General features: G+C 38.2%; 1 protein-coding gene across 2 annotated transcripts in view; it reads left to right on the forward strand.

Annotated features, from left to right (window-relative positions):
* The window catches only part of LOC123506443 (PR domain zinc finger protein 15-like), a 34,101-nt gene continuing 18,177 nt past the window's right edge, over positions 1-15,924 (forward strand). The window contains exons 1-10 of one of the 2 annotated variants that reach the window (XM_045258530.1): positions 1-46; positions 183-362; positions 4,685-4,758; positions 5,476-5,664; positions 6,477-6,593; positions 10,438-11,140; positions 11,988-12,124; positions 13,805-13,955; positions 14,366-14,469; positions 15,445-15,594. In XM_045258530.1, the coding sequence (XP_045114465.1) occupies positions 347-362; positions 4,685-4,758; positions 5,476-5,664; positions 6,477-6,593; positions 10,438-11,140; positions 11,988-12,124; positions 13,805-13,955; positions 14,366-14,469; positions 15,445-15,594 (1,641 nt within the window). In that variant the 5' untranslated portion in view covers positions 1-46; positions 183-346. Of the gene's footprint in view, positions 47-182; positions 363-4,684; positions 4,759-5,475; positions 5,665-6,476; positions 6,594-10,437; positions 11,141-11,987; positions 12,125-13,804; positions 13,956-14,365; positions 14,470-15,444; positions 15,595-15,924 lie in introns of those variants that run through there. The other variant, XM_045258532.1, reaches the window with a different exon arrangement.

A 15,924-nucleotide genomic window follows, 5' to 3' on the forward strand; every position in this document is an offset into this window, starting at 1 on the left:
AAATACTCTTGGTCGTGTCACTTGAATGGACAGTCTTGAATCACTGGTGAAGAACAGAACAACAATAAAAAGAATTTTTATATATTCAAAGACCAGATATAATTTCATTATAATGTTGAATATCATCTTGAAATTAGATAAATATTGCGAATTACTAAATTACACTTTGTTCCTGACACTAGGGTGGTAAGAAGGTACAAGCCGCTGCAGGGCGGTCACCTGAATGCTGGCCCATCGCAGGCACCCAGAGGCACCTCTACAGGGGCTCGGCTTGCGGTGATAGGTCCGCCTGGATGCCTCACCCTCTCGCCTCGCCCATGATAGGCCACGGGCACCTCACAGGGAGATGAGGGAGGCTTCAGGTGAGGCGAGGTGACGAGTAACGTGGAGGCTTAGTGGGTCACCTAGACAAAAAACTTCCCCTGACAGTCATTTAACGCAATGACAAAAAGGCAACATAGGCATGCATGCACCTTAACAACTGTATTTCGCCTGGTAGGGCCTTATTACCCTCAGACCAGGCAAGACTGGGCGAAGGAGGAACTCCAGAAGGATACTCTAGTCAGACTAACTTTCTTGAAGAGTGATAATGATTGACTAGTTGAGTGTATCTTTTAGTAATAGAAGTCAAATAGATTTTATTTGTGAGCCATTATTTAAGAAGATGTGACCTAACTAGTGGTATTTTCTTCAGTGTCAGAATGATGAATTAATAACAAGAAAATATTTTGGTAATTGATAAATCTTTTTCCACCTTTGTTACTGATCTGTTCTTTTGTAATTGTTTGCATATACTCGTGCATACACCTCAGATGTAAATGTGAAGTGGGAAAGAAGTGCTACTCTCCTCAAGGGGGTCCATGGGGGCAAAGATCCCTGGTTAGGTTAGGTTAGGTTATAGTGTCCTTAAGGAGTGCCCAGGGGAGACAGCTCCTGCTGGCTAGGTTAGACTAGAGATAATCCTTTGTATTAAAGTCTATGGCGACTAACCTAATGTAAATGGGTGGTACTTCACCCTGTGGTTCCACCCTTAACAGATTGATTACATCTGCGTGTTTGATACCCAGTTGATTTACCTGGTTGGCTCCTTGGCTCAATGAAAGTGTAGCACAAAATAAGCAAAAAGTTAATAGAATTAGGGGGAACCCAGGGCCATGTTCCAGAGCACAAAATGTAACTGTTGCTTAACTGTTCTTAAGCAAATAAAATCCACTATAGCAGGGAAAGGGTGGAATAATGGAGTTTGATGATGTTTTTGTACGCTCCAGCTCTGCACAGCCTCAAGGAAGAAGTACACTTACCCCCATTTCGGGAACTAGAATTTGATTGTCAAATCAACTGTATTCATCCTTATATAATAATCCCTGAATCTCACAGGACTCTGACTTCTCCTTTCCTCTCACCTCTTTAAAAGCTTCATTTCTTTTATGAATAATGTCTACAATGTCTATGATAAGCTTGTAAAAGAAGCTCCTCTTTTTTTTTAATAGTACCATGTCTCTGTGATGCATAGGTGACGTCTGCCAGTTTTCTCATGACAGCTGTTTTGACTGGTGGTGCGCTGTTGGCTGGTGACTCTTGCCACACAGGCGTATGGGTAACTTAAGTCACAGACAGCAGGAGAGTGAAAGGGAGAGGTTAGCCTGTCCCGGAATGGGCCCCATGCTGGTGTGCCAGACCAAGATATAAATGACTTGCAATAGACTTAGATAAGTAATGACTAGATATTATACCATATACAGCATTTGGATAAGTAAAGATATAGTTATTTATCATACTCGAACAATAGGTTTTCCAAAGTACCATGTAGCTACTGTTTACCTAAAAGAGATTAGTGAGTCAGTTTTGGGTGACTTGAGCAAGGAAAGAATTCCAAAGAAGGATGCATCTCTGGGAGAAAAATCTGTGGCTTGATTCCAGGTTGTGCTTTGGAAAGAGCTTGTAAGAGTATCCTTGAGTGCCCACTGATAAGGAAAGAACAAACAGTGTCTCGGGCTGCATTGATGATTCTATGTGGAGGATTTTCCAATATTTGATAAGGTCTGCATGAAGAAGTCTTCCCTTCACAGAGTAAAGGTTTAGTGGAGCGAGTCTATCTGAATAGCTCTTGTCATGCAGGCCTTGAATGTGTTTGGCCCACCTCGTCTGTATAGATTCCAGCCAGCAACTTGTGTCGTCTGTATACCCAGTGAACCACAAACATGAAGAAAATTCCAAAAGGAGTCTGATATGGATTTTTAAAGAGTGACCATGAATGATAGAGAGTGACATACATTGCCCTTCAACAAATTGCTAGCTAAAGCTCTAGCCTTAGAAACAATGTTATGAATATGCTGATGAAATTTTAGTGAGGCATCAACTGTTACCCATAGGTCAGAGAAAGTATTTACAAAACTAACATGCATCATTTAAGTAATAGAGTATGAACCTACAGGGTTCCAATTAAGTGACCCTCTCTGAATTGTGAACACTGCTTATTTGTTTACATTCATTTTCAGTCACCAGGATTCAGCAGTTAACACGATCATATTAATATCTCGTTGCCCTTCTGTAAGACCCATGAAGGCCTCACATACAGTAGACTGATTTATTTGGACTCATAGTTTCAGGTCATTGGCAAAAGTTTGAAATTGCAAGACACATCAGAGGTTACATGATTCACATAACAGCAGTGGTTCTAAAACTGAGCTCTGGGGCACGCCACTGGTTACAGTATACGAGTCACTATTCATTCCGTCAGTGCTAACTCTAAAGTGTTTGTCGCTTAGGAAAGACTATATCGAGTCTAGGAGAGGAGGCCTAACACCAGTTGACTTCATTTTGTCAATCAGGATTACATGATTCACAACATTGAAAGTTTTACTAAAGTCAAAGAATATTCTATCAACAAAATATCCTTCATCATTCCATTTATTGACAGAATCATAAGTGGTGATCAATTGGGCTTCAACTGAATAACCTGCTCTAAAACCAAACATATGGTGAGATAGTAGCATTATCCTCAAAATAGGTGACTATTTGCTTGTGAACAACATATTCCATTATCTTGCAGCACACAGATGTCAGACTTATTGGGCAATAATTCAGAGGAGTAGGTCCAGACCCTTTCTTGAATGTGGACATTTTCCGTGCAGAAAGAATACGACTACAACACATTGATTTCGTAAATACTAGGTACAGTGGGTATGCAACCATGTAAAGATATTTTTCAATAAGTCTGGGATGAACTTCATCTAGAGTCTAGACCCATGGTTGATGCTCCATCAAGATTTTTCAGTAAATGTAGCACAGTGTGAGGAGGGAAATCCAGAATGCTCTGAGTGTCGTCACAATGCTGGTGTTCTTTAGGGTGGAGTAAAGGCTATGTGGAGTATGTGGTGACAAATGCCTCGGCTAACAGAGTTGCCATGTCAGTACAATTACTGGTCAGGCTGTCATCGCCCTTCTTCAGAGCACCGATAGTTGGTTTTCTCTTCCTTTTGTGACAAATGTACAAGTGAACTATCTTAGAATTAGACGTAGCTCTTGTCATCAGTTGTTCCTCACAGTCAGTGTGTTGGGTAAGGTTTAAGATTGATAATGATGATTGGCAATAAAGTAGTCGTTCAAGGACTTAAGAACGTTGTGGTAGTTTCTACCAAGTCTGCATCTCATACCTTTGAAATGTTTCCAGGTCTCCTTATTCCTAGTAAGCAGTGCCTGTTGGGTTTTGAAATCCAAAGGTGGATCATTGTGTTGGAATTTCTGAGGTACAAATAGATCAATGAGAGACTGGAGGGTAGAGATAAATTTGGTATACATTTGATCAACATCCAGATGTTGAAACTCATAATCCTAGTCAGTCTGTGAGAGGTGAGCTCTGATTACGTCATACTGCCCTTTTTGTCACTGATGATGGGGGACAGAGACTGAATTATGTTGTTAATTTTGTGGAGTAATTTGGAAGACATTGCCAGAAACTACAGGAGACTGTTGACATTGGTAAAGGAGGTAACACTTCCACATTAGTTCTATCAATTTCACTTGTTAAGACTAGATCAAGAGTATTACCAGAGGCTATAAAAGTGGACTTGTGCACCCACTGAGTCAATCCTAATGTAGCAAAACAATTCAAGAAAAGTCTGTCATGAGTGATTGCATGAACTGACAGTCTATTGCATGACCAGGTGATGGATGGGAGGTTGAAGTCACCAACAAGGGCAACTTCTCTACATGGATGAAGAATGTGTGTTTTGTTTCTCTGATGACAATAGCAATGATTTTGATGTAAGCACCACAGCACTTGACAAGGCTGCTTTCTGGTGTTGTCAAGTTCTCACATTGACTGGCCATGTCCATGTACCACAGATCAGGTGAAGGTGGCTCACCGAAGTCACTTCCTCTGGTCTCCATCTACAATGAAAACTTCTGCACCTGTCACATGCCTTCCTGTGTTTCACACTTGTTAGGAAGAACTTACTTATGATGGCTGATACATGCTAACTTGTAGTTATAGGATTATCAGAGTGGTCATAATGACTTCATAAAAAAATTTTTTGTCTGGTATATGCAGTGCATTGTAATTACATTTTATTAATTTCTTAGAGAATACTTTATCAGTGGTGGCTTATATTAAAAGATGAAAGCTGCTAGATATACTACATTACTAGAAATTTGGGTTTTGATAAAGAATATTGTTGTCCAGGTGGTGTGTGTGACCTGTGTGGAGATGACCACCCAGCTGCTAGCTGTGTCACATCCTCACAGCCTGATTTCCAAGTGAGTTAAATGATTATGGACTAATTGTGTAGATTCAGGCCTAATGTATGTTGAGGATGTGAACAAAATATGTTTGGGTATGAAGTGTAATACTATTGAGTTTTAGATTTGACAGCAAATGCATCTCTTTCCAGACATCAGTCTTTATACCTACAAAAGAATTATTGATTTTAACACAACGATATGCCTGGCTCTCTACTTGATGAAGCACATTTTTATCTTTATTTCTAATGAAAGTGACATCTGTCTTTTTTCAACAATGTGGTGATTGCCTAGAGCTTCCTTTGACTTAGATATTTTAAGTCAGCCCTCTTTCTCTCTCCATCCACATCCCCATTCACATAGACCTCCTTGTCCTCCACATTTATCTATTCCCTATTACTTTCTCTCTCTCTCTCTCTCTCTCTCTCTCTCTCTCTCTCTCTCTCTCTCTCTCTCTCTCTCTCTCTCTCTCTCTCTCTCTCTCTCTCTCTCTCTCTCTCTCTCTCTCTCTCTCTCTCAGGTTTATTTTGTATTACTTAACTTATTTATGTGTCATTTTTGCATGTGTGGATGGATAACAATGATGGTGCAAAGATGAACAAAATAAATGTAAATATCAAGAATGGAGATATTTTAGGTTCAGGGTTCAGGTTAGTTATGAAGTGAGTGGTTGAGAACTGATTAGACTGGTGATGAGATGGAGATCACATGCACTCTCTTTACTTTTTCCCTTAGAGCAAGTCTCTGAAACATCATGAGACCCAGTTGGCATACCAGAGTCTGCCTCCGTGGGTGGAAGTGCAAGAAGGAGCTGTGGGCCGGCAAGTGGTGGTGAGAGAACAGGTACCTCATCTGACAAAGCTTGGGCCTCTGGTGGCTCCCCACACACCTCACCTCCCACCTGACACCACCTTTCCTCTCAAGGTATATATATATATATATATATATATATATATATATATATATATATATATATATATATATATATATATATATATATATATATATATATATTTATTTTTTTATTTTTTTTTTTTTTTAAGTAAGAGGGCAAAACTGGTCAAGGGTAACAGAAAGAGTTAAAAAAAGTGGTCCACTTAGTTGCCAGTTCCCGTGCAGGTTATAAGTTGTTATACTGTTTGATGTTTTTTTAATATTTTCAGATGGTGTCTTGCACCGTAGCAGTATCATAGCCTGTGATACAGTCAGATCTGCCTGTATTTTACCTTCTTTTCCCTATGGTTAAGTTACTTTGCATTTTTTCTAAAGTGGCTGCACATGAAATTATTACATGTCAAGTGCAACAAAAAGATTCTTACAGCATTCATAGTCATCGTTATTGTAACCGTGGGCAGTGGTGAGAGTGGGAGTTAGTGATGATGTTTGGTGGCCATGGCTGATTTTTTTTCCTTCTCTGTTAGCTGCCAGGTTTTGTAGTTGCTATAACATTTACATTGTGTTTCTTTGCATTACTGAGAGATATTATTCTTTGAAATTTTTGTTTGTGACCACATAGTAAATACATTCCCATAATGAGGACATAATAGGTTGTATATTGCTGTTATCTTATTGTAATTATTAAACAATGTATTATTTGGGATAATTAGTGGAATTACAATAGCAGAGACACTGATGAGAATGGGGATGGTGATATTCTGTTATTTATTTATTTGATTAATTTCTTTCAAGTTGATGATGATGATTAATGTTGTGGGCCTGCATGTTGACATCCTCAGATTTGCCACAAAGGAGGTGGCCACACTTTCCTGGACCTGTCACGAAAGTGGCTCTGCAACTGGCTGAGCCTCATCCCTATTGGCTCATCCTCCAATCGTAACCTGCTGGTGTGTCAGGTGAGAGGGAACAAGTCACAGTATGAAAATAAGCATATGAAGAAAATGAAGAAAGAAAAGAAAGAGAGACTTTTTTTTTATGCAGTAGGGGCACTGGCCAAGGGCAACAAAATCATAGGAAGAAAGAATCCCACTGAGTACTTTTCCCAAACAATCAGAAATGATTGTCAAAACTAAAGGATAAGTGTCTTGAAACTTCCCTCTTGAAAGAGTTGAAATCACAGGAAGGAGGACATACAAAAGCAGGCAGGGAATTCCAGAGTTTGCCAGAGAAAGGGATGATTGATGATACTGGTTAACTTTTGCATTAAAGAGGTGGACAATAGAGGTGAGAGAAAGAAGAAAGTTTAGTGTAGCAAGGACACTGAAGGATAGTGTTATGGTCCCTGTTTTGTTTGTTAGAGCTGTAACCGACTCACTAATGTTATTTGCTTACGAACTCTTTCACCACTGTATTCCAAGGGTGACAAGACAAACACATACAGTCTTTTCACTATATTGGCTTAAATGTACAGTTATTTACATTACACCAAGACAGCCTTGTACACATACACAACTCCAGCTCCCGGCAGTCACCAGGGAGTTATGTCTGCATAAAATCACCACAAGGCTCCATGTTCATCAACATTCTGTGCTAACACCAGTATATTTATAAAAACTCCTCCTAGCACATTTATTACATAATTCTAAGGACAAAGCCAATCTTTTAGCTTCCGTTTTTAACTCGAAACAAAGTGATGAAGAGTTTGATCTGCCGCCGTCTTGTCCCCAGGACATTAAATTACACTCCATTGCCTTTAAGTCCTCCGAAATCTTAAGATATCTTAATGAGTTAGACTCATTCGGGGGTTGTGATCCTTTGGGTTTTCTGCCTCTTTTTTACAAAAAGATTGCTTCTCCTCTCGCTCCAAAATTGGCAGTTATTTTTAGAGCTCTTTTTCGTAAGGGTTCTTTTCCGGTATGCTGGCGTACTGCAAATGTTACCCCTATTCCAAAGGGATCTTCATCCTCCATTCATCCCGGTGACTATAGACCCATTTCCATAACCCTGGTGTTATCTAAGATTTTTGAGCGCCTGCTGGCCAAGCGTCTCAATCGTTTTTTAGATATTAATAATTTGTTGCCATCTAGTCAGTTTGGTTTTAGAAAAGGTCTCAGTACTTCTGATGCTCTCGTTTGCATAACGCACGACATGCAAGCTGCCCTTGATGCTGGTCATGAATCTAGAGTAATTTCACTTGATTTTAGTTCTGCATTTGATCGTGTTAATCATAGAGCCCTTTTATCGAAAGTTAGATCTATTGGTATTGGTGGCCGCGTCCATCAAGTTCTGTCAGAGTTCCTAACGAGTCGAAGGCAGCGTGTGACTGTTGATGGCTGCCTTAGTTCTTTTAGTCCAGTTGTATCCGGTGTTCCGCAGGGAAGTGTTCTGGGACCTCTTCTTTTTATTATTTATACATCTGACATGTGGTGTGGGATTGAATCTAATATGGTTGCTTATGCTGATGACACCACTATATATGCGACAATTCCTTCCCACAGGATAGGCAGAGAGTCGCTAATGTACTCACTCAAGATGTTTCAAGGATTCTGTCATGGTGTGATCGGTGGGGTATGAAACTGAACCCGAGTAAATCCCATAGTATGGTTATTAGCAGATCAAGGACACCTTTCCCAGTTCACCCTGATATTGTTGTCAACGAAGTACCTATTCCTAATTGTTCGTCTCTGAAGTTACTCGGAGTCACCCTTGATCCCAAACTTACTTTTGAGTTGCACTTGCGTTCACTTGCATCATCAGTCTCATGTAAAGTTGGTTTGTTACGCAAATGTAGGCGGATATATTCCTCTGATGATATTGTAAGAAATTGCTTTTACTCTTTCATACTGCCTCATTTTGAATATTGTCACTCTGTGTGGATCTCTGCAGCAGAGTCTCACTTAAAGCTTTTAGATAGAGCATTCAACCAGATTAAATTTCTTCTTCCTAATCTTGAGATTAATCTTCGGCATCGTCGTTTGGTTGGATCATTGTCCTATTTCTTCAAAATCATGTCTAATTCCAACCACCCGTTGCATTGTCATTTGCCTGCCCTTCACTACCAGCACGTGCTACAAGACAATCCTTGATCATGAATGACCGTTCCTTGTCTGTGAATCGATGTAATACTTCACAATTTTCCGGTGTTTTATCCCAGTATCTGCTAGACTCTGGAATACAATTCCCAACGAGATTGTTAATTCTAGTAACATTGAAGCATTTAAAAAACGTGTGAATACCTTTCTTCTCTCTGAACTCACTACCTCTTAGATCTCTACCAATCTTCCTATTCTGTTGTTCATTCCTGTTACTTCCTTTCACTTATCGGTGAGGTGCCGCCCACTGGGCCTTTGGGTTTATGCAGTTATGCTTTCCAGTGGGTCACCTTCATTGACCTCATAATAATAATAATAATAATAATAATAGAATATTACAGATAGTATTGGTAAAAACAATGAAGCATATTATGGTACAAAATAGGTGTATATGTCACCCTACATTAATTATGATAAGATACATATATTTTAAGCAACTATAGATCCTCACACCGAGGCATGAGAATGGATGCTGACTTCAGCATGGTCCCCTGATGCAGGTGCATGAGGAGGAAATAAAGAATAAGAATTGATAGAGACATCTGGCTAAGATCAGTCTTGTTCTCACAGCTGTTTCATAGGGAAGCAAGAAAATTATAATAGACAATTTATACCTTAACAATAGCCTTGCTTTTTTAAGTTTCTGTATAAGAAATGCAATTATTGGATGCCATTTAGGTTTGATCATTATGAAGGGGCAGGAGTAAACCAGTGTATGCTACTAGGCCTTACGATGAATGTATGTGGCATGTTGTGGTATGCCTAATACCCTTGAGACTGACTGGGCTAAGAGTGTGAATGATGCATGTGTGAGTGTGTAGCACTTTATCTGATCACTGTATAGGATTGTTAGCTTTTTATTTAAATAGATATATAAGATTGAGTACGCTGGTGCAGGCCAAGGAGCTTCGTGGTTGCACAGTCACTGATCACACCATGAACTGTGTTCCTTATACTCTTAACACCACTCATATGATAAAGCTTACTACCTTTCTAACTATTAAGACTTAGATTGTAAGATTAGGGCCTCTGTTGACTGCACTTTGTAATCCAAAACTCTATATTTCTTTATTGTTAAGACATCTTTCTTTAATCTCTCTCCTTCTGCAACCATTTTGATCCATGATATACTGAATCAGAAATTCATACACATCTTTGAATAGGATAAATTAGGGATGAATCTTGTCCTGATCTAGGAAAACCTTTTCCTTGTGTTCTATTATTAATGGAGCCAGGCCATAATACTGCCAGCCTCCACTATACATGTGATTCTTGCCATGTTAGAAATCAGGCAAGATACTTTTTTAAAATTAAATCAGAGTTGCTGGGCTTTACAAGAAACTGTTGACAAAATGTGAAGATTAAAAGTAAAGGATAAATGAGGGAGTACATATTTTTAGACGTCAGTGAGGAGTGTTTACTTTGAATTGATGGTGGAGATAAGAGATATGGGTGGTTTTTAGCATGTCCTCTATAGAAGATTGTTGGAGAGTAGGCCTTCATGTAGTAAAGACACACAATGTGATCACAGTGAAGTGACTTTATTTATTCTTTTTTTATTATATATATATATATATATATATATATATATATATATATATATATATATATATATATATATATATATATTTAATTATTTATTATTATTATTATTATTATTATTTTTTTTTTTTTTTTTATTATTATTTTTTTTTTTTACTTGTTCCAGATAGATGACCTGATTTACTATGTATCAACTGAGAATATTCCAGCTGGATCAGAACTGGTGGTGTGGTATGCTCCATTCTACCAACCAAGAATACAGAAGGAGTTGGAGGAGGTGGGCAGCCCTCATAGCCTTGTGGGAACTGCTGTGGTCACTCAGAAAGTCATCCCAAGTGGTCAGCCCCCAGCGAGAAAGAAGCTGGTGGTCGCTCCTTCCCTGGCCAGGATAGTGGTGGGGCAGGGCGAGGTGACCTTCACTCATTACAGTGTGCAGCATAATGAGTCTGACTGCCACTTGACTCATGAACTGACTGATGTAGATGGCAAATGTGACACCAATGTGACTCAGGGACATGCTGCAATAACTGAACTTCCTACTCTTATGCTTCATGATTTTCCACCAAAAAAATACCTTCAAGGAAAGAAAACTGTTCAGTTATGTACCAACCAGCCACCGCAAGTAAGCTCTGGTTCCAGTATCCAACTGGCCGCAGTCAGGGAAGACTCTACAGGGCCAGAGTGTGTTGTGAGGCTCACCATCACAGCAGCATCTGAGGCTGATGAGGAGCAGGCCTTGATGGGGGATGACACTGTTGAAGATATGCCTCTTCCTCTTCCTAGTGATATTGAGGGAAGTGGGAAACTTCACAGCACTGTAGCACCACGCCATAGAAAAAAATACAGGAAGCTGAATGGACATCGATCAGGTAGGTTTGCATTGACTCCAAACAAGTCCAAATAAGCTTCAGATGGCATCTCCGTTCTATCCTTCCTTAGTGGGACAGGCATCAGATGGTATATAATATGATTTTCTCTGGGACTCACAAATTTTACTAGTTTTTATCATCATAACTTAGCATGTACCTGCAATACAAGGGCAACAAGCAAAAACTTGAGTAGCTATCCCATGGTGAAGTGATTAACAATACCAATCAATCTGCAAAGCACAATTGGGGTTGAGACTGGATTACAGAGAATGTGCCAGTAATATAACTTTGGTAACTTTGATTTACTATTAGAATAGGTAATATCCAAAAATATGGACAAAGATCTAAATCTCTCTAATAGGGGAAATTGCTGATTTCTGCAATGAAAAGAGCTTGGAAAATTATGCACAATGGCATGTGGGAAACCATGTATATCGTTGAAGAGAATTTTAGAAAGGAATTACCATCATCATAAATGAAATTAAATAAATGTTTGTAAAGAATTAATAAGATGATTGATAAATTACATGAAAAGGAAGATTTCAGACATGATTTGCCATACAACATGAAACTCGGCTAAAAAGGATTGGATATAAATGGTGACAGTCTGAAATATCCAAGATTTTACTTGTGATTCACTTTTGAAATTAAAATCTGGTGCATTACTAGCCTATTTTGTCTTTCTAAATGTGAGTTCAGCTTGTGTTGTGAATATATAATATTCATATTGTTTATTATTGCTTAATGCTGGAATCTTGAATTCATCAGAATTGATTGCATCATAATAATCCGATTTCAGAGTAGCTGTCAGTAATTCACTGATTCACTTAGTGTGTTGTTGTTGCAGGAGTGTGTGTGGCTGAGTCAGACATGGTGAAGCAGCTGCCACCAAGGGCACTCGGAGCAAGGGATCCACGGCCCTGGAATTGTACATACTGTGGGCAGCCCTACACTTGTCTGCTCACCTTTACCAAGCACCTCAAGGTATAAGGAACCAACTTTGCTGCTACCAAGTCTTGTATAACTCATAAAAGACCTCCAAATACTAACTGCAGCAGTGTTTCATTGATATTGTCTTCAATGTTTTTTTTTCATCACCTTAGTTGTGTCTGTTTTTAGAATGTGAGATTGTCATTTGTGTATTCACAATTGAAATCCAGCCTTATGTACAGTATTCCAAATCTTACTTCCTCCACAGATACTACTGTCTTCATTATAACATGTTACTAATTATGCCTATTATTTATTTTTATTAAATGTGTACACTGAGACCTTCATATGTCATTGTTTTGCAAGTTGGAATTCCACATAAGTTGGTAAGGAACAAAGTACTCCAACAAAAAAAAAAAAAAAAAATTTTTATACAGCTAGATCATCACTGATATGGGGTTCAATTCCACCGTTTGCCTGTGTTAGACACAACTTGCATTATATTTTGATTAAAGCAATAGTGAAGACTAAAAAATGACTTATGTTCCAACCTGACGGAGACAGACTCCCAGAATTAGAATATTTCCAGACTAAATACTAGAGATGTACCGATGCATCAGTATCGGTATCGGAATCGGCGGTATTGGCCCATTTTTTTGGGTATCGGTATCGTTATCGGTATCGGCTTATTTTATGCCGATACTTCCGATACCTAAAAGGAATTTACTACTTAGTGATATATTCGATACAAGATATTGATGATACCAAATTAATATAATACGGTGTATTAAGTTTCCGTGGTGATTACCGTATGTCATAGAGTACTGTTTTCTGTGGTAATAAGCCACAACCTAGAAATTTAGAATAAACTAAACTTTTTCCTATTTAATTGAAAAGATTAGGTGAAAGCTCATGTTTCTGAATTGGTCTACTAATGTGTAATGAATTAATATCAAAGGATGTCATATTTAATTAAAGAGAAACATACACAACAAAATGAGTTTCTTTTGCTAATATTTTGTCTGTTTTACAATTTTAATAATCTAAAAAATATTTTTGATTGCCAAAATATCGTCAATAGAAAATTAATAATGAAAATGCACAAGACCAAATGGTCGCTAAAGGAGTAAGAAGTAAGAATTTAAAATAACTGACAAGAATCAGAAGACTGAGAAGATATTCATTCCAATTACTGAGTAATTTACCTTTGCAAATGGCTTCAAAAAGCTTCTAGAATTGCTCCTATTTCACAAATATTCTCAGAAGGACTCACAGCATCCCCCAAAACAAAGCCTTCCATCTGATAACACTCACCGTCCACCAACTCATCTTGGTGTCCAGTGCAGTAATCACTATAAGTAGTATCGGTATCGGTGGTATCGGTATCGGCCCAATTAGGTAGTATCGGAATCGGCCAGAATTTTGGTATCGGTACATCTCTACTATATACATTATTGAATTTTGTTATGTCTATAACTTGGATCCACACTAATGGTGGATGGAGTTGACAGGTTAGAGCTAGGGTGAAAGAAACAAGAAAAGTGCTACAACTATGAATGAAATTGCACTTTGGCAATGTTCAGAAATTTTAGTGTTTATTTTTGGATTACAGATCCATCTTAATATGATTTTATAAAAGAAATGTGAACAAAATAATTTAAAGATAAACTAAGATTTAATTCCTAAGTGGTACGTAGAATTTTTATATTTTACCAATTTTTGTCTGCTCTGCAGGCACACTTACTGTGGCTTGTAGGGCGATGCCATGTGTGTGAGGAGTGTGGCCTATCCCTCTCAAGTGCAGAACTGCTGCAGCGACACCAGCAGTCAGGTCACCCATGCACTGATCTTGTACAGTCAGCAGGCAGCATTGCTGATAAAAAGGGTCAGTACTTTTCATTACTTACAGTAGAAGAAAATTGGCTGATTCTGATCCTGCATGAAAATGGACTGATCTCTAATGTTAAGTGTTGGTGTTGCATGCTGGTGATCTGGTGCTGGTTGAAGCAGAAATATGTATAAAATATGGACGGAATGTGTGAAATGTAAAATCCAAACCCTTGGTAGGGTAGTTAATGTTTGTAAAATAGAGGTTATGACGTTGCATGAGAATGGTAGTATGTTTACTGTTTAATATAAAAACATAAGTAAATAAGTGGAAGGAGCTTGAAGCCATCAGGCTTACATGTGGCAGTCCCTCTTTATAAAACATATCTACCTATTTCCACCTATCCTGTCAAACATTTGTAATGGTTGCTTGTGAATGAAAATTGTCCTTTTTCATTTCATGTGCAGCAAAAGTGATGGCCAGAAGGAGAATTAAACCCAAGGGATCCAATGATGAAGTGAATGATAAAGAAGAGGATCTGGATGACCCTGATGAGGACAGAAGTCACAGTGTAAGTTACACTCTCCTAACATTAGTTGAACTGCTTTGACCAATGAAAAAGATGGCACTTGTGTGCAATGTAAGATTCTCTGTTCTTGTTTGGCAGTGGATTATGTATCTTGTACACATTCTCCAATTTCTTTCATTCTTCTCATAAGTTTTGCATCATCAGTGAAAAAGACTCACATAACCTGATTCATTCTCCATCATATAATTTATATATTATAAACATTACTGGTACTATCATTGATTCTTGGGGATTCCACTTATACTGAGCTCCACACTGGTCTAGTTCCTTAGTGCTGTTCACCTCTCTTTGTTTAAAAAATCTTCTGGGTATTCCAGCAGTCTTTAATTTACACCACCAATCTTTCCATTTCCACAGAAGTCTTTTGGGGCACCTTATCAAAAGCTTTTCTTAGATTTAGGTAAATGCAGTCTGCTCAACCATTTCTTCCCTGTATTATATCAATCACCATTGAATAATAACACAACAAATTGGAAAGACAAGATTTCCCCTTTTTTAAAACTAAATTGACAATTTGTAAGGATTTTGTTTGTTAACTTTTACCCTTTTCTAATTTTGTGGGACTATTCCTTTATTAATAGGGATACATATTATTATTATTAATCTTTAAGCTGGTTACTGTATTCTTTTAATACTGATCTTGACATTGTCTGGTCTAGTGGCCTTTCATTTTAAGTTTTGGTGATTTCATTGATTTCCAGTAGCGCTACATAAAATTCTTCTATTTTCCATTTTTTATTTTTCTGTTTGTCTTTCACATTGGGATTTTAAGATGAGTGTGCCTTCAAATTGTAAAGTGCTGGAGTTCTTTCTTGCAGAAATTTTTACTGATCACCAAACATCATTTTCCTTTTTTTGAGTGTTCCTTGCATTCATGAGGAATATGATCTGTGATAAAAAATTGTGAAATATGTAACAAGATAACATGTGACAATGACTTTTGACCTTGATTCTCAGAGCCTGAACAAAATTCCTGCTCTACCCACCAAGCCTATTGAAGGTCCTCATAACTGCCAAATATGTACCAAGAGCTTTGACAAGCCTCAGTACCTTCTGCGGCATCTTCGTAAACACTCAGGAGATTTCACATGTCAGTTGTGTCTGAAGGTAAGTAAGAATGGACCACTTCCTTAGGGTTTGAGAGGAATGCAGGCTTGTGAGGTTTCAGGGAAAGTTAAAGGAATGTTTGGTTCTTTTCTCTAAAGATCATTTGTGCTTGTGTCCAGAATGATGACCATAGTAGGAATGTGGCCTCTTGGAATCAGGATTATAAGTCTTCAGAATCATTGTGTAAGATCATTGATGTTAACATGTGTCTATCATTTTTGGTTTGGATCACATATACTTGAGTGCTTTAAGAGTTCTATAGGGTAATAACTGGTGATATTCCACACGATTCCTGCGGTAACTATGAAAATGCAACTATAAAACAAGAAA

Source organism: Portunus trituberculatus, chromosome 20 (genome assembly GCF_017591435.1).
Source record: "Portunus trituberculatus isolate SZX2019 chromosome 20, ASM1759143v1, whole genome shotgun sequence".
NCBI classification, from domain to species: domain Eukaryota; kingdom Metazoa; phylum Arthropoda; class Malacostraca; order Decapoda; family Portunidae; genus Portunus; species Portunus trituberculatus.